Here is a 19,033-nt window from a genome sequence, read left to right as displayed (position 1 = left end):
TTTGTGGTTTGGTTCATCCTTTCCACCACTCTGTTTTTCCCTTTATTCATTCCCTTCTTGTACCTGCCACTTTCTTTTTCCCCCTCCCTTCTTCCACTTTCTCCCTTCTGGTCTCCCATTCCTCTTCCCTCCAGCTCCAGCCAGGAGGTGACACCATGCACAAGTCTTGGTACATCAAGAGAAGAAAAAGGAAGATGCTTTGTGCCACGGCTCCTCGAGTTTCCCAGCTCTGAACACCACCTGCACTGGAGATGGCACAAAGCACCTTATCGGAGTCAGCACAATTTACTGATCTGATCCTACTCCCCAACAGTTGTTATTCTCATTATCCTCCCCCTCTGCGGAGAAGCAGACTTCGAGCTCCGTTTGTATCCCGAGGAACAAGTCCGTCAAGTGAGCATAGTCATGGAAACAACTCATTTTAAGCAAATCTTGGGAAACATTCCTAGGAAAACACAAGTACAATATGAGTATTTTTGCACTGAAGATCGGACCTTGAAGGGTTCTGTCTGTCAGGGAAGACGAGACCTACACATCAAATCAAACCTGCAGTAAACAACCCATTACAGGCTAAGAATTGCGGGCAGGGGCTGCGGGGGAATTATTTTTCTCATTAAAAAAAATAAAGAGAAGAAAAACCAGAACATCCTAAACCTCAAAGGCTGCTCGCAAGGACGGAAAAAAGAACTGATAGTCACCGAATCAGATATTCCTTATGAACTGTCTGCTCGGCTGCAGTATCTAAAGATTATCACTTAAAACAATATGTCCAGCTGTTGTAAAAAGCAGCCGTGGTTCAGGGCTGAGAAACTCAAGGAGGAGGCAAACTGCGAGCGCAGCCAAGGGAACAGAGGAACTCTTTGGGAACGGGGAACGTGAAAGACAGCCTCCGTGCCCCCGGTTTCATGCTGCAGCGTGAACACCTAATCCTTTTCTAGAAACAAAGAGGCGAGCTCCCGGAGCAGTGCGCGTGATGCAGTGGCAGGACAGCTCTTACCGCTCGCAGTCCCGGGGAGTTTATTACTCTTGCAAAAAGATCTGGCGTGCCCCATAGCGAAAGGATTACTAACAGTTCAGTCTCATCCCCGGGAGCAGAATATCGCCGCTCGTAACTATTTCTGGCTAGGAGCGCTCAAAAACTCAGCGTGGGGTTTGGTTTTCTGCTAGGCGAGAAGACTCGCCCAGGACTGGCCCTTGGAGAGGTGCTGAGTGACTCCTCCTCTCTCTGCAGAGCAGGACCAGCTCGCTGTGCTCCCAAAAACAGGCTTTTCTGAAGCAAAACCTCAGTGCTCTGGTTACCAGCTCCATGTTAGTGGGGCTCCAGCTCTCTGCTGCTCGAATGCTGCCCTACACTCACGGCAAAGCCTCTCTTGCCTTCCCAGCACCGGCTTGGCAGGAGAGGCGTTGGCACAGGCAGCACCAAAAACCTCACCGGCTGAAGGTGAGCTGCCCAAAGGAGGCTGCGAAGCTCCCCGTGGCACAGCAGGACAGAGCTCTCCCCAACCTCTCCCCACACAAACCAGCAAGCCCTACCCCTGACCCGAGATGGAGACCGAGATTCATCCCGCAGCAAGGACGCCAGGAATTCAAACTCCCTCCAGCATCTCCTGATGCTAGCAAGGGCAACGGTGTGGCGGGGGGCTGCGAGGCTGCTCCAGCCCCACCGAGGTGGGAAGGGAGCACGGCTGGAGAGGTTGGGTACCAGCTACCATCCACGCTTCGGCAACAGGATGGGCTGGGATGGAGGGAGCCCTCCTGCAACCCCCTGACCTTTCTCCAACCACCCTTCCTGCAGCTGCGGTATTACAGTGAAATTAGCGGGCACTGTAATTATAACTATCAGGAGCAGATAAGACAAGTTAAATACCAGCTACCTAGGGAGAAATTATTACGCCAGCCAGGAGGATCCAAATGCCAGAATCCGTGGCTTGTAATTTCACTGAGTCGCCAATTACAGCTCCGCCACGCAGCGAGCTCTACCTTGGAAACGGCAGGTATATATTTAGCTGCTCCAGAAAACTTTTTTGGGTAGGAGGGGGAGGGAGGGGGCAGCGTCGGAGCAGGTCCTCGCTAATCTACTCCTCGCTAATCCCCACACTTTCAGCATTCGCACACAAAAAGAGGCAGCTCTCTTCCCACTTCTCAGCAAGGATTTAACAGCAGAGACACGGCTGCATTAACGCTTCTTTTCTCTGCTGGGCACCGCCGTTGCACGTCGCATGGCAGCGGGTGAGTGTCACGACCCCCATTAACAAGTAGGTAAACTGAGGGCCGGCGGTTTGACCAAGAAAGAAGCCCACAAATCTGATTTCCCAGCTTCCCAGACCTATGCCTGGAGACCACGGTCCTGCCGCCTACTCCTGCTGGTTATATTTTACTGATTGTGCACTGGGAAAATAGGCTGCAGTAGATTATTACACCCAAAACAAAAAAACAACAAAAAAAAGAAAAGTAGCATTGTCAGAAATAATTAAAACTATAATTGCAAAAATAAATGGAAGAACGGCATCTCATGATGTTTTATTCCGGCTTTTTTATTTTTAATTGGAATTGTTCTCATACTCACTAATTGACAAAACACAGCCAGTCGCAGAGCCTTGGATGTGACTGAGCAAAGCTACCCTGGTCTTTTGGTGTCCTTCATGGGCAAGCAGTGGGGGAGGCCACGGGCTTGCTAGAAGCCAATAAAAAGGCACAGGGGGATTTGATTTGAAAATTTGTCTTTAAATACAGGGAAAAAGCATCTCTGTATTACTTAGTTTAGAGAAAAGCCTAGTTATACATGTCTAATGTGTTTTGTACAATCTCAGCACCACCTACGCACACTCATTTCTTTTAATCAGCGTTGACAAACACTGCTGTTGGCTCCATTTTACAGATGAGGAAACTGAGGCAGAGAGCAACAGAGGGGTATCCTCAAGTCCTGGGGTCCCCGCAGTGACAGCCAAGGAGAAAACCCAACACACCCTGTCTCCCAGCTACTCCCTCCCACCGCTAAAACACACTCTCTTTGCCTTAAAAGAGCCAGTATTTCTTAAATACAGATAAAACTATAAAGCCTTGAAATTTTGAGCAGCTGTTGTTTTATGTCTTTATGAACTGTACTGATGCCTGTTATAAAAGGTCGGTTTGCTGGCGGCACGGAGCAATACGATCCCATTTACTACACATCCCCCTTCCAACACCACTTGACTATTTGCCACGGCAGCGGCGTTACCTGCGGTTCAGCCGCTCCCCCCGTCGCCTTTGCACTCCAGCTCCAACTCCAGCAGCCCTCTGCGATGGCGAAGATGCTTCCACCACTGCCACACAGTTGGGATACAACACAACTCAAGGTTTCTAGCCGGGGTCAGCCCATTGGGCTTGCTAACCAGGCCGGGGACCCACCAGCCATGCCCCCGTGGCAACCTTGGGGAGGGATGCCCGTGCCCCGCAGCTGGCAGGGCACGCATCCAAGAAGCATCGTGCGTAAAAAGACTGAGACTCGGTGGCACTCTTCCCAAAAACTGAGAGTTAATCCTTGTTTCCACATCAAATCCCAGCTGGGAAATTAAAAAATGACCACCTTCAACCTCCCTGCCGGTTACCAGTGCACTCCTTGTTCTCTTTCGTGTCCCAAACTGGTGCTGCTGCCACCTAAACACCTGCCTCGCTTCCCAGCAGAAGGTTTTCCATTTCAGAGTCAGGTAAGCAGCAGCTTGATTTTGTTTTTAATAGCACACAGAGAATTTACAAACTGCCTTTAGTTCCCCGGAGAGGAAAGGTGCATGACTGTTAGGGGAATTGTTTGTTCTTACAATAAAAAATAGTGAATTATCAACAATCTCTGCTTAAAACGGGAATCATTTGCTACTGATCTAAGATGATCTAGAAGTTGCCTGTAGATGGAGTCTTGGTTTCTGCAAGGATTAGGCTGAGCCTCCCTCCGAAAAAGCACGGAGAGATGGAAATGGAAGTGCCCAAAATCCAATACAGGAAAACCACAACCAGCCTGAAGAGGCCCCGGGTTTCCTCCACCGCTGACATGCGGTTCTGCTCTCTCGCATCTCCTCCTTTCTGCAATGCAACGTGTGGTTAAAAAGCTGATCTTGGAAAGCAAAGAGCTTCCACCAGCCCTGCCGAAGCCAGAGAGACTCGCAGGCTCAGCCCATCTCATACCCAGACAGCAGCCCCCTAATGAAGCGGGATGGGGGAGGACCTGACCCCTCCAGACCTGGCAGGATCGTGGCTAATTCCGCAATCGCAACAAGCTGCGATTACAGGTCTCCGTTTTTCAAGGCACAACTCCTCAGTTTGAGTCCAAAAAAAACCCTGCAGTTTTGCAGGGAGGACAGCAGAGGACACCACATCTGCTCCTTCTATGGGTGCAGAGACTATTCGCTGGGAGAAAACCCCATCGGGGCCCAGGGCTACACACCTACCACAAGCATCACCAATACAGAAAGTTCACCCGAGGCCGTTTCCTATTCCCGGCTCTCCGTAGGGTATTGCAGCCCACAAGTAAGTACCAGCCACATCCTTGAAACGCTCCACCTTTGGGCTGCACCCACAGTTGACGCTACCCTTTTGGGTTCTCTGTGCAATGCCTTGCCCACCTCCGGACCCAAGGGAAGGCAGAAAGCTGCTCAGAGGCTGCAGAGGGGCAGGAGAAGGGAATAAGAGGTGGAAGAGGAGAGGGGGAACCCTTGGGAAAGAGCAATGCAAGAAGAAATGGGGGGAGCTGAGGGCAAATGGGAGCTGGAGGCCAGAAACTGGACTGCAACAGGGAAAAGGTAAACTTGAAAAGAAAGAAGGAGGGAGTGAGAGCACGGAAAAGATGCACCGGAGAGCCTGGGCACGGACAGATGCCCGGGGGTAAATGGGGAGAGAGCAAGTGCTTTTGGGACAAGGGGTTCCTCTAAACGCTGGCACTTGGGGTCCCACTAGAGGATGCAGAGTTTCTGCCAAGAAGGCTAAAATACCCCCCCACGGCTGTGGGGCTGGCTGCTTCCCGAACATCCTCTCTGGCAAACAGTACAGAAAAGAGGCCAGAAGCTTAAAAAATCACAGAAGATCCAAGTCAGCCCTCTGCTGGCAGCAGGACTGGGGGGGTCCCCAGGGAAGGGGCTTAGCCCCCCACACAGCTTGCCCACAGCAAGCACTCATCCTGCTCTGACCTCCCTGAGTGCTGCCTTGGAGAGCCCCAAACCCCACCTTGCACCAGGGAGACAAATTCAGAAAGGGAGGAAAAGAGCACCAAGGCCAAAGGCATCTCTCGGGGGGGATCGTCTGCTCTTTGAACCGCCTCTCTTGTTCCAGCTCAGGTTAATCAGTGTTGCAGTTCAATTATGAAGAGCACAAGGAAACACGCCCTCTGCTCTCCTGCTGTGCCACGGTCCCCGGTTACACAGGGTGAGGACAAACGTGTCCCAGTGGGTCCCTGGCTGGGACCGAGGAATAGGGATGCGCCCGGCACAGGCAACATCCCGAAGTCCAGCAGGCTCCGTGCCGGGAGGCAGGCAGACAAGCGACCAACGCCTCTCTCAGCAGCACACACCTCCAGACGGAGCCTGTTTCCCACCACCACGTTACGCACCGAACGTTTCCCCTCTACAAAGCCCATGCCAGCCACGGAAAGCCTGCCCCAGCCCCCCATGCCCCTGCCACCCAGGCGAGCTGAGCACCCTCTGCTCAAAAAGGCACGAGCTTCTCATCCCTGCGATGGCTCGGCGGCTGACGGAGAGCACGACACGCTCAGCTCGCGTGTGCCATTCCCTGTGCCTGGCGTCGGGAAGAGCAGCTGCTCTCTGCTGCAGCCCCGTTCCTCCAGGTCTGAGCGAGGGAGCAGCCGGGCACGCGCTGCTGGCTATTGCAGAGACAGCAGCAGACTAACTCCTCCAGACTCACGTCCCACCATCCCCACGCTTCTTCCTCAAGTCCCAGGGTTGCTCATCCAGCCAGATTAACTGGCTCAGGTCCTCCCGAAGCACGCACGGCACAACCCAAAACCCCGGGCGCAAGCTGACTCCCCACCGCCCTCCGAAAAAGGCTGGGCTGCTCTCTGCTTAGCTGGTCACACTGCTGTGATGCCTACTGAGAGCTGCTGTCCTACACGAGTGATGCACCATGTACACCTGTAACTCGTTCAGGGAACGAGCAGGGATGCTCTGCTGTATCGTGCAGCACAGAAGTGGCCCATCTGCATATAAGCCGCCTGCCTTTCTCCTCCAGCAACCAGCGTAAGGTAAAAGCATCCATCAGAATTCATAAGATGCACCCCTGGAGTAAAAGATTGATTTGATATTAACAGATTCGTGCAGAGACTATAAAGTGATCAAGGCGAAACACTGACACCTCGGAGGCATCGCAGCCCTGGAAACCCGCTGGCGCTGCAGGCTGGCAGGGGCGCGGGCGGCGCGGACCCCCCTCCCCTCCCACTCCCACACAGACACACGCACAGAGACAACTTCGCTAACTCCCTGTCTGCCACCGAAGCCCCTTTGTCAGCTCCTCGTCTGGCACCCGCAGCCCCCCGGGAGGTTGCCAGCCCCGCGCTGCAGCCCACTCCCCACCAAAAACCGCTCCACTGGGGGGTCCCCGACTACCACGGGGACCAGCCCCCTTGGCAATACAAAGTCTCCAGCTGGTCTCAGGACCCCGTTGGGCATACAGCACCCCCTGAGAACCGCAGCCAGGACCCCCCCAGCCCATTCCCCCCCAAGGCAGAAATCCAGCGGTTCCTACCTGAGCGTGGCACTCTCCCCTTGCCGCACAGTCACGTTGTCCATGGCTTTGGGGAAGGTGGCATCTCCGCTGCGCACGGGCACTCCTGCGGGCACAAGGAAGAGCAGCCTGAGACAGAGGACGACCAGGCACCTCCAGGGCAGGGCTAAGCACCCACCGACCCCCATCCTGGGCAGCTGGGACTTTTCCAACAGGCAAAAAAACACACCCGACAAGGCCACCAGGAGCGGAAAAGGGGAGGGGAGAGGAAGGAGGGGAGGAGGGGGGTGCGTGTGTGCGGGGATGGGGGGGAGCAAAACCACCGGGGCGAGCGATGCGGAGCTCCACGGAGATCAGGAGAGCCCCCGGCAAGGCAGGCTGCGAGCGCTGAGCCTGCCGAGCGGCATCCGGAGGGAGTCCCGGTATCCTCGGGCGAGGGAGGAGGACGGGAGGGCCGGGGTGAAGAAGGGGGGGGTGGGGAGGAGGAGGAAGAGGAGGAGAGAAGGTGCGGAGCAAGAGATGAAGGTCACAGATGTGTGTCTGCTCGAGACGGTACTTTAGGATTCAGTTGGGCACGCGCTGCGGAGGTCTGGCATCAAAAGTTTATAACCCAAGGAGGAAACGTAAGTGTCTCTGGCAGGAAAGGGAGGGCGGCCATAAAAACGGGCGGGGGGTGGGGGGGGGGGGCAAAGCGGGCTTGGAGTTGGGCTGGTTTGCCGGCTGTTCCTCCTTTGTTTAAATAATAGAGGAAAAAAGAGGAAGAAGGAAAAAAAAAAAAAACAACAAACAACAAAAGCTCCCCAAAAATGCCGATTCTGTCGCAAGATCGAAACTTCCCCGCGGAGCTGCAGGCGACGTCCCCGCCGCGGGGCAGAGCCAGCGACGCTCCTCGGCTCCGCGAAGTGGGTCTGCGGAGCCCACCCCCCCGCTGCCCCGGGGCCGGGGGCTGCTCGGGGTGGGAGGCTGCTCTCCCGGCTCCGGCTCAGCCGAAAAGCGAGGAGAAGGGGGCTCGGGGGAGCGGGCTCGGCGGCGGCAGCACCGCAGCCCCGGCGGCGCGGCGGGCCGGCAGCAGCCCCGGGCGGCGGGCGGGCGGACTGCCCGGGGTTGTCATGGCAGCGGCTCCATCACTGACCGGCACTTGGGCTCCCGCACGCACCGAGCGCACCCGCAGGAAGGGAGCGGAGCGGCGGCGCACGCCGCACACGCCAGCCCGGCCCAAGGACACCCACTTTAACCCCCGCCGCACCGCGCTGCCGGAGCGCTGGTGGGGGACCGAGGCTTCCCACCAGCCACGGGGACCCCCACCCCTTCCCCTTGTAACCATCTCAACCCCGGCTGCAGAGGGGATTTTTTTCTCCTGCAACGCACGCACGCTGCCATCGCGCTCGCCATCCAGCCCTCGGGATGCTGCTGCCCGTGCCCACCCGACTCCCTCGCTGCATCTTTCTCTGCATCCACCTGTGGATGCGCCTCCCCGCAGGGCTGGGACCGCTTCGTCCCCCGTGCCGGGGCAGCAGGTAGCAGAGAGGGGTTGGGAGGCTGCCCGCAGGCAGGGCACTGAGAAAGGGTGTCCTGACACCACGTGTTTGCCCCACGGATCGGGTAAAGCTGGAAGGGAGCTCCAAAGCATCTCCCCGCCCTGTCCCTGCTGTCCCCACTCCCTGACACAGGGACTGCTGCAGTAGGAAGGCCGAGGGCTTTCCACCCCACTGGTCATGACAGGGCAGGACTTAACATCAGCAACAAATTTCCTCCTTTGGAGACACCCAGAGACCACCGTTTGCCTCCTCAAAGAGCAACAGAGGGCACCAAGACCTCGGTGACCGTCCAGACACATCTGTCTCTGTGCCTTTTCTTAAGGAAAACAACATTACACTGTCATCTTCCCACACTGTGCTGTGCAGTTCCTCCTGCCCAAACCAAGCCAGGCTGGACCTCAGTTGGGTGCCTTCCTCCAAAGGGCATCTGCCTCTTCTACTGAACATAGCACGGGGAAACTGCCCCCTTCCAGGGGCTAGAGGAGGAGCATAACAACCAGCGAAGGAGTTTTAGCTATTTTAGGACCTCAACCTCATTCAGAGACCCAAATGCAGCTGCTATAACCAATAAAGAGATTTTGCAAGGGTTTTTGGGGGATCTCAAGCCCAATTATCTTCATAGCAGGTCCGTTGTACATGGCAGTGGGACGCAGCGACCCTAAATACGCCGCTAGCCATGGGCTAGCACTGCAGAGACGCGTGCTGGCTCCCAGCACCAGCTATGGCTGCAGGCACCAGAGGGATGCTCACTGCAGCTTGGATAAATAGGACAGCCCAGGAGCCCAGGGAAGCTCCGAGAAAAGCAGGGCTGAGTTTTCCATCAGAAAGCTCTTCAGTTACCGAAAAGTTGGCTTAACCCCATACAGGTTGGCTGCTTCCTTTCCTTCCCCCAGCAGTCAACACTGGGCGTCCTTCAAAGGGGGGAGGATGAGGAGGAAGGACATCTCATCTCCTTCCCGATCTGCTCCCACCCTGGCACAGAGGAACCATGTCTGCTGGCAGGGAGGGAGCAGCAGCAGAAAGGAGTCAGCACAAATCCAATGCAGCTCCCCATCAGCAAGACAGCCCGACCCCGGGCACTGCTGAGCCTCGTCCAGCAGCAGGACAAGCTCGAGGGAGGAGGATGCTGCAGGGACCAGAAGCTCTGCTGGGTAAAATGGTGTTTACCCCTTGGGATAGGAAGCTATAGATGTAGAGTGCGCGTAGCAGAAAGCCTGCCAGAGCCGATGCAATTAAGGAAAGGGGAGATTTAAAGGAGAAAAAAAGCCTGTCTGCCTCCGAAAGAGCCTCTGAGGAGGCTGGAGAGATATGGCTACATGAACAGATGTAAAGGCAGGGCACAAACGGGTAGGTAGATAGCTAAACTGGCTGCTACAGACAGCTGGGCACAGGTAAGCATATATGGGGCATCGGGCAGGGGAAAGAGAGGGCTGGAAAGGGAACGTTCCACATATTTACATAACAAAAACCTGCCTAACTGGGTAGGGACCCAACACCCTGGCAGAGCTATGCAGGAGACTGCAGGAGATACGTCTCAACCACACTCACCCCAAAGGCCACTTTGGGCATCCATCAGCGGGTGCAGGCAGCCAGAGCAGCCTCCCTTGCTCTGGTTTTCTGGATCACCCCATCACAAATACCTCCCAGTCCCTCTGCTCTGGTTAACATGACCTCCTGAGTGATGGCGCTGGCACCAAATGACGGGAGCAAGCTGGGATGCAGGGAAGAATGGGGCAAAGGAAAAAGAACTCGAAATCCAGGAGGCTACAAAATCTGGACACAAGCACAAAGTCAGCAGACACAAAAGCAGAGCTGCTTCTGTACCTAGATGGTTTGCAGTCCTGAGGTTGTACGGGGCACTCGTGCCGGTGGCTGCAGTTCAGGTCCATGTCTAAAAATACCACCTAGCTGAGAGGGACGCAGAGGCTGGCACAGGCCCTGGGGGCACCAGGCATATGGCAGTGGCGGATCCTGCTCCTCACGGTGACGTTAACAAGCCCTGACCTTCTCTCATCATCCCAGAGGCTCGGAAAGAAACTGAGACTGCAAGGACGAGTCCCTTCCACCTCCCCGTCTCTCGCCTCCCTGCCGATTGTCAATCTCAGCTTTTATTAGTGGTGCAGTTCGGCCTCCCATCTCCCTCGGAGATTTCTCCCTCGTTGCTCTAATCAGGAGCTTGCAAATGTCAAGAGTACAGGCCTGGAAGTAATTAGTGAGGGACCGGGGGCCGTGGAGGGCTCAGCGGCCGCGCCGCTCTGGCACCGCGCTGGGGAGCGGCATGCAGCCGCCGGGACCTACGGACAGCCGCCCCGGATTTTATTCTCCAGCCTCACTGCTGCTCCTGGTTTATTTTCCCCTCCTCCGCACAGCTCAGGGCGTGCTGAGATGCTCTCTGCACAGCAGTCTAGCTTCCTTTGGATGAGCCACAGCGAGGGATGGGGAGACTGCAGCGATGCCAGGACCCTACGTGCTTGACTAGCAAGTGTCTCCTCCCAGCTCATGAGTGCCCTTTGGGACACTTTCTCTTCCAAAACAGCTCCAAAGAGTATTTCTAACTCCTTTTAAACCAGGCACAGCTTACAGCCCCTCCCACAAGCATCCTGCCTGGGTAGGAGAACGCTATGGACACAGCTGCACCAGCACAATGCACTTCGTCCCGGGACAGCAACTTCTCCCATGGAAGGCATGACAAACCACCATGTCCTTGTCAAAGTAGAAAACACTGCCCTCAGCAGGCAAAGAAAACTGCAAATCCTAAGGCAAGGATCACAGGAAATAGCTTGCTTTGCTTTTTCCCAGATGAGCTTTGGTGTCTCTAAGCCATTCAGCCTTGTTCGCAACTGAAGGGGTTAACGCTGCACCCAGGAAAGCAAAAGCCCATCAGAGCTGTAGGACAGAGCAGTCCTTGGAGGACCTGGGCTTGTTTAATCAAAGAGCTGAGCCTTGCTCCCAGGGATTCGCCCCCCAGCACTGATGGAAAGTGGAAGTTCTCCAGATCTCCCTCTGGAAAGCCTTTTCAAAGACCAGTCCCCAGCTGGCAGACAGCTGCTCGGTGCTCTCCAAAAACGGGGCTGCTCTTAAGGCATCTCTCTCCCGGGGCACCTGAAATTCCTAATCCTGAACATCTCGGCCACACTATCTGGCCAAGATATATGTAACACCTCCACGGTGCACAGAGCGAGCCGTGTCTTGTCGGCATCCCGCTACGTACAGATGGCATCTGGGCTCGGGGCTATAAGATTTTTAACTAATATCTTTCTGCACTATTATCCCCTCCTCCCTTTTTCTCCCACCTCCTCTTTTCTCTCCCTCCTTCTCTCCATCTGTCCCTACTCTCTCTCGTCTCCACCTTTTCTCTTGCACGCTTGCAGCTGCTAATTTTTACCCAGCACATTTGGCAATCCATCCCGACACCTCTTCCCCCACACCCCCGCCGCCCTGCTTCTTGCTTTTCCCGTTTGCCACTGAATATTCTCGTTTCTCCACCCAAAAGCGAGCGCAGAGAGCACCGTGTGCGGGAGGCGAAGTGGCACAGCCCGGAGAACTGCATCCCGCAGTCCTGGGATAACACTGAGCATCCGTTGGTGTGTGGCAAAGGGGGGATACAGCAAAGCATCACCCCCTCCCTGGGATAAAAGCCTTCAGAAGGCCATTCACAGCTGGATTGACCACTCACAGCTGGATTGACCGCTGCCTGCCCGACAGCACATGCTCAGCTCCCCCAGCCTTTGCCACCCCCCGCTGCTCTCCAGCAGAATTTATTTATCCCACTTAATTTTTCCAGTTGTTTTATCTTGTTTTATCTTCACACTAAATCAGGCTTTCTCCACAAACTGAACTTTTATTTTCCGTGCTGTTACATTTAATGCATTTTATCGCATGAATTTAGCAAGGGGGAAAAAAAAAAAAACCCACACGCACAACAAAACAACAAAAAAATAAAACGCTGAGGTAATTGTGAAAAAAAATGCAGCCTATTTTTCAAATTGATCGCAGTGCTTGAGCTCGCCTGGGCTAAAATCCCTGGTTGAACCAGAGACATACGGCGCGCTGAAACCGCGCATCAAGCTGACAAGCGAAATTCAAACAAGCTCTGCAGACACCCACCTCGCGGAGTTAAAAGCTGCCTCCCCCCATCACACCAAATATTAAAGAAAAAAAAAACCCCAATACCACAAAACTCTAGAAACATCCTGCGCTGCTCGAGCAAACCTGGCAGGGGCTGAGACACCCGGGTACGGCAGAACTGTGCAGAGCCATCACAACATCACCCAAAAAGCTTGAAACCCAAGAATTTCATTTTCCAGCAGTGTTTCTGAGAACTATGGAGGATTATTATTTCTTTTTATTTTTTTCCTAAGGAAAGCAAAATGTTAAGATTTTCCTCGCGATGCCAAGACTATTTTTTGTTGTTGTTGCCATTCCTGTTGGTATTTAGTGTGTTTGGGCAAGTTTTCAACTCCCAGGCGGTATTTACCTTAAAACCTGACTCTCGAGGGAAGGGGGTGGGGGTGGCAATTAAACCATATAACATTTCTCATCGTTGCCAAAACGTTTCCATATCAAAACACACCAAAGTTCAAGGGAATCTGAATGTGTTACAGGTACCTGTGTGTGCTGCAGCTCGAGGGGACAGGGTGGGCTGCTCCAAAAAACCTACACAGCTTTTCCGTTTTGCCCTGCTGTGCACACCCAGCACTTCCAAGGAAGCAGGAGCACAAGTCTATCACACACACTTGCCTTTGGAAAGTCATCTGCCAGCCTAGAGAAAGCCAAGGGCTGGACATGCACTTGGGTCCCCACCATGCACGAGCATCTCAGGTTCATCCCAAACCCTACGAATGTGCTTGACTCTGTGCTGGGAGGTGGAGGTCCGAGTTTGGCAAATGCCACAGCAAATGTTCCAGTACCACAAGCTGGACCAGGACCACAAAGAGAGGCCACGCACGGGATGGTGGTCTCTGATTGAAGGCACTGGCCACCCCAAGGTCCAAGGGGCCAGGAGCATGGGCAGGCCTGGAGACACCTCTGAGATGGAGGAGTTGAGACGTGCAGGTGGGAATGAGCTCTGACAGCAAAGGATCCAGGTTGGGTTTGTCATCGTTCCTCCATCATCAGTATCATACTCACGTACCACCTAATGACTTCTCACTGAGACACAGCGTGAGGGCACAATCACATTCCCAAATTAGTCCAGGAGCAGAAGAAACACCCCAAAAAGAGGATCTTGATCACAGATGGCTTGGCACTGCTGAAGCCTGGGCATGCAATGTGCATTTGAGTCTTCGCAGCCGTTACAGACTCCAAATGGAAAATGGGAATCCAGGATTTACTCCTACATCTACCACGGTCCCGCCCTGACCATGGGCAAGGCACTGAACCTCTCGGAGCCCCTCAGCTTCCCCTGCCTGCCAAGCGGAGCGGGAACATTTCTTCCCTCTCCTGGGAGCATTACAAGGCTCATTTCATAGATGCTTGCAAAGTGTTTTGCGAGCTCGTAACTGAATGAATAAAAGAACAAATAAATACACAGCACATAGCCCTGTGTATCCTATTTCTGAACAGGAAGCCATCACCCAGCCTCTGGGCTTATTTACAAATCACGGAGACGGAGAAATGATGAGAGCACACTCATGCCACCTATGCTAGATGCTGGAAGAGGGAAACACCACGCTTGGGGCCATTCCAGGAGGCTCAGAAACGGTGCCCCCAGCACACATCCAGAGGTGAAAGAAAGGAAAATTCTATCTACCCATTCTCCTCTCTGCATACTGGTATTTTCCACACCGGGATGACACGAGAGCCACCCATCACAGGGCTGCCTGGGCTGACACAGCCTAATCCCATGCTCAGAGGCAGGAGGATCGGGTATCCCCAGCAGCAAACCCATCCCCATGATTGATCACACACCCTGGTGCCCCATGCAGCCCCGCTCCAATGCGGAGCAGCAGGGTTTTCCAGCCTGGACCAAACTTCATACCTGCCTTGGTATCATCAGGGTGGCCAAAACAGCAAGATTTAAAGACAAAGAGGGAAGGAGGAAGCGAAAAATATTACACAAAGATGAACAGGAGCTGGAAAACCTGTATTCCCTGCAAGCGATGGCTCATGCCCTGCAGCACGAGAGCTGAATCACTGCACTCGGTGCTCCCCCTGCCCACCATGTGCCCCTCATCCCCTCCAACACGGTCCTCTCCTCACAGGCACGACGGTCCCCAAAGGCCCCGTGGTTCCCACCACAGGTCTCTGCGGAATTGGGGAGGAAAAGACACCCCCGTTCCCGCTGCGTGCTCACCAGTGCGGTGCTGCTGGGCAGGTTTGATGGTCGTGTTAAGCAGGGAAAGGTCTAAACGTTTATTCTCAGCCCGTCTGAACTCCCTGGGCTTTGTGGGCTGCCAAGTCCCAGGGGAAATAAAAATTCTCAGCATTTTCAGTCTTTCCCCTCTGCAGCCAGTGCAGATGGTGTTTTTTCACCTTTGAAATTCTCACTTCTAAGGGCTGAAGCGAGGGGGGAAAAAAAAAAAAAAAATAGGTGAGGGAAGGATCTTGGTTCTTGCAGCCTTTGGAAAACTTCCCTGGGAGTTGGATTTGAGCTGTGGGGAAATGCCAGTGCAGGTTCCCCACTATCTGAACTATCTGCTCCGTGCACATCTCGCTGCTGATTTATTCCCAGCGGAATGGGGCACAATGAGATAAATATGCAAGTTGCAAAGCCAGGGTGTGGATGTGAACCATCTCCATCTTCCTAGGTCAGTTTTAACCCACCTTCTGGAGTCAGCCTGGTCTGAGCCTTTCACTTCTGACTCCAACTCTTCAAAGCCCGGGTCTGTCTGGATTCTGGGATTAAAATGTAGGTTTGCAGCAACCAAAACTAAGCACGTTTTATGAGGAAGAGTAACCTTGGGGGAGGGTTTGACTGCAGTTTCAAAGGCTGAGCGAGGTTTCTGTACACAGCACTGACTCAGTTCTGCTCGCTGTCAGCAATCCCTGCTATCTCCAGGTTGCTGACAACCCGACAATCTCCGATACCGCAGTAAGGAAACAACCTGCAAGCCGCAAAGCCCGTTATCCCGTTTTGCAGAGACAATAACGAGGCAGGAAAAGACAAAGGAACCCAAACACCTTTGGAGAAATAAGAGACCTGCCCCAAGGCCACCCTGGTCCCTCCAACGTGCACCATTCCCCATGGACACATGGCCTTGGAGCATCCCGTGTTGCCACCGTGAGTCAGCTCCTCCACTGACAAGCAGCCCTGAGGTTCCTTCTACCATGTTGAGAGCAAAGCCCCTTGTACCCCACCCCTCCAGACAAGGACACATCACTGCAAAACCACGGCCAGTTCCAAAACTGTGGGCACTGGTTCCAAAACTGCAGGCACCAGTTCCAAAACGGTCTCCCCAGGCTCGAGGTGGTGGGTGCGAGACACCGCGGTCACCCTGCCCAGGGCTCTTCATCCCCAGGTAAGAGGGTCAGATAACACCACGAGCTAGAGAGCTCCATGGATGAGCTCGAGCGCTCCATGGCTCGCTCGCCCCTACGGCGTTATCCACGCCGGCATTTGTCACGTTAAGCAGCTGTTCTAACATAAAGCAAAACCATCGAGAAAAATACCAGCGTTGCAGATGGGCGGCATTTTCTTCCTAACTGCTTTATTTTTATTTATTTGCGGGTTGGTTGGGTTTTTTTTCCCCCCTCCTCCCATCTCCTTTACCCTTTAAAACGACCCCTGCTATAGTGGCTGGCTCTGCAAGCTACTGTCCTGATAAGCAGCCGCTTGCTCGCTGCTTCTGGACCTCGCAGGCTTCTCCTATTCATTGTTGTTTCTCTTGTCGCTACAAATTGGCACTTCTAAAGAGATTTCCAGGCCAAGTATTAACCCCCTCCGGAGCCCAGCCACATAAACACACACGTTATTTGTCAAACGAGAGGAAGGCAGTCAAGCTGTAGGGAAATTTAAGTGACTTGTCTGGAAACAGCAGCGAGGAGTGAAGGCGGAGGAGCCGAGACAGACGTCCCTAACTGCCACAGGACCTTCTCTCTTCCTTCCAGCCCTGTCTGCAGCCGAAACCCTGAAATCCTCCGTCTGCCCGATAAATCAGCCAACCCAGGCTCCCTTTCAGGGCTAGAAATAGGACCCAGGAGTCCTGACATCACACCACCGTATTTAAGCACAAAACAAGGTTTCCTCTCGTTGCAAATTCCAGTCCAAACTCCTTTTTAGAAAAAGGTTTATAGAGGTTTTATTTATTGTCAACTCCTGGATGATAAAATGAGGCCACTACGAGTCCTATTTATTTCCCACCCTCGCAGGAACCGGAGGGGCTGAGATGTGAAACAAATGAAGGGCTCCAGCACTGACCCTGGGCTCGTGCTGGTTTGCAGACCGCTGGGTGATTATTTTATAATAGCTGATAGCATCTGTGATTTAATGCAGCTGTTAGAAATTAGCAAGGACTCCATCGAAAGCGTCCCAGTCACTCACGATAACAGGCTAATAAATCATTCCCCCAGTGCTCCGTGGCATTTATGGTTCTATTTTAGAGATGCAAAGCATAGATCCGGCTGCTCTCCTGGATTTATTTTTATTTATACTTTTAATAATGCAATTAAATAAATAAATTTAGGATGTTGTGACTCTGTTGCCAAAAACAGCGCGGATGAGAACTTCCCCTGCATGACTTCCCTTCGTTATTTTCTCCTCACTAGCCAATTAAACGGAAAACAAATGGCTCCGAGCCTCCTCCAAGATATTGTTTCCAATGCACGGGGTGAAAATCTCCCTCCACTGAAATCCAGGGGAGGCAGGAAGGGAGACAGGGGAAAAAAGGGCAAAGCTGGGGTGGCTTTTGCTCTCCTCGCCATCCAAATTTCCTCCCACCTCACCACAATCCCAAACATCTCAATGCTACGTGTCACGGAGGCATATGCCAACGCACTCCCAGTTGCCCAGTCTTCAATTAGCCACCAAACCCAGCTTCATTAATTTCTTATGGGACAATGATTTGGGGCATTCCCTACGTTCCTGAAAAGAGGAGAAAAGCAGCAACTTCCCCTGTATCTACCTATTGTGGCAGCAACCCAAAACACTTAAAAACCTCCCCTGAAACAGGAAGCCTGACGCTGGAGCAGAAGGAAGGTCTCACGAGGCTGGCTGGCCAGCCTGGCACATCCTTCTCCACTGAACCACATCCCGATGGAGCGCACCCTGCCCTGCCTCTGTCCCTCCAAATAAAACCAAGGGAATTACATTTGCTGCTGAGGATGACATGCCTGGTCCAGACATCCCGCGTCGGGGAGAAGGGCCAAGGGAGGCCAGAGCTGATCGTGCAGAGACGGACGTGACCTCCAAAACCTCCCTTCTCCTTTGCTTTGCCTCTCTTGCTTCGCGTTGCGAGGCACAAGACCGGGGAGCAGAACTGGGACTTCAGACTGGACACTGAACCCCAGTGTCTTGCTTCAACATTACCAACCTCCTCGCTCTCCTGCATTGTAACCCACCAAAATAAAATTAAAAATAAAAAAATAAATGAAAAAAACACTATTGCTTCTCCTTCATCTAAGAATATTTTCAGTTAATAAGGAGAAGGAACTAATTTATTTCTCAGCCACGCACTAAACTCTGGTGTTAGCGAGTTCAGAGTAAGCCAACACCCAACACAGTCTGTACAGACTTCACTGGAGCTGAATCAGATCTCTGCTGGGTCCATTTAAAATGCTCTAAGCATTTTCATCATATCCTTACTTTTAAGTAGAGTTACAGTCAGAAAAATTACTCTGCATACACGACCCCAGAGGTTTCATATTTCTTCTCTTGCGGTGACAGTTCCCGACCAGATCTGCTTAATTTACAAGTTGGGAGATAGGGTTGCTTTCCCCTCCGTCCCTTAAAACTGCCAGCCCTGCAAATTCCTCCGGAATGGAAACACTCGCCTCCCCTCGCCAGCTCTGCCACCTCAGCACAGGATATACGGCCCTGGGCACTGCTCCCGAGACACGAGTGGGTGGGAGAGGGAAACCCAGCCAGCTCCCCATCCTGGAGCTGCAGCAGCAGCTCACCAGAGATACAGCACTGGGTGCTCTTGCCACCCATGAGCAATCCAGAGCAGGGAGGACATGAGGATCCTCAGCGATAAGATGGAGATCATAGAATCATGGAACGGTTTGGGTTGGAAGGGACCTCAAAGATCATCCAGTTCCAACCCCCCTGCCATGGGCAGGGACACCCTCCACTACACCACGTTGCCCAAAGCCTCATCCAACCTGGCCTTGAACACTTCCAAGGATGGGGCAGCCACAACTTCTCTGGGCAACCTGAGCCAGTGTTTCATCACTCTCATTGTAAAAAATTTCATCGTTATATCTAATCTCATGTAAAGCACCAGCAGAAAGCCACCATGTCTAGCTGCAGAGTTTCTTTTTTAATTATAGAAACTGATTTTTCACAATTACTGTTTAATATAATGGAATCTATCATTAAAGCGACGGGTTCAACCGCTTTGATCTTTTCCCATTTAAATCAGGACGGACGGAGAGGCTCTGGGAATTGGCACCATCCACCAGCCTGGCATCTCTAACTCGGGAGCGTGAGCACAATCAGGAGAGAGCTGTTACCAGCACAGTCACAGCTCCCCGTGGAGGGAAAACCAACAGAGCTTCTCCCTGGTGCCCCAAGCAGGGCGATGCTACGTGTGCCAAGGAGGAAAGGGCACAGAGCGCACAGCTTGGGACCTCAAAGCACCTTTTCTTTGCTCCCCCAGTAAGTTTTTTCAATGTATACATCTCCCATGGATGGA

General features: G+C 53.3%; 1 protein-coding gene across 2 annotated transcripts in view; it reads right to left on the bottom strand.

Annotated features, from left to right (window-relative positions):
• The window catches only part of LOC104372752 (opioid-binding protein/cell adhesion molecule homolog), a 274,639-nt gene that overhangs the window by 81,410 nt on the left and 174,196 nt on the right, over positions 1-19,033 (bottom strand). The window contains exon 2 of one of the 2 annotated variants that reach the window (XM_086626806.1): positions 6,724-6,808. In XM_086626806.1, the coding sequence (XP_086482932.1) occupies positions 6,724-6,808 (85 nt within the window). Of the gene's footprint in view, positions 1-6,723; positions 6,891-19,033 lie in introns of those variants that run through there. The other variant, XM_086626805.1, reaches the window with a different exon arrangement.

This window comes from Tauraco erythrolophus, chromosome 26, assembly GCF_009769465.1.
Source record: "Tauraco erythrolophus isolate bTauEry1 chromosome 26, bTauEry1.pri, whole genome shotgun sequence".
Taxonomy (NCBI): Eukaryota; Metazoa; Chordata; class Aves; order Musophagiformes; family Musophagidae; genus Tauraco; species Tauraco erythrolophus.
The sequence above is the reverse complement of the archived record's forward strand: the minus strand, read 5'-3'. Positions and strand labels throughout refer to the sequence as shown.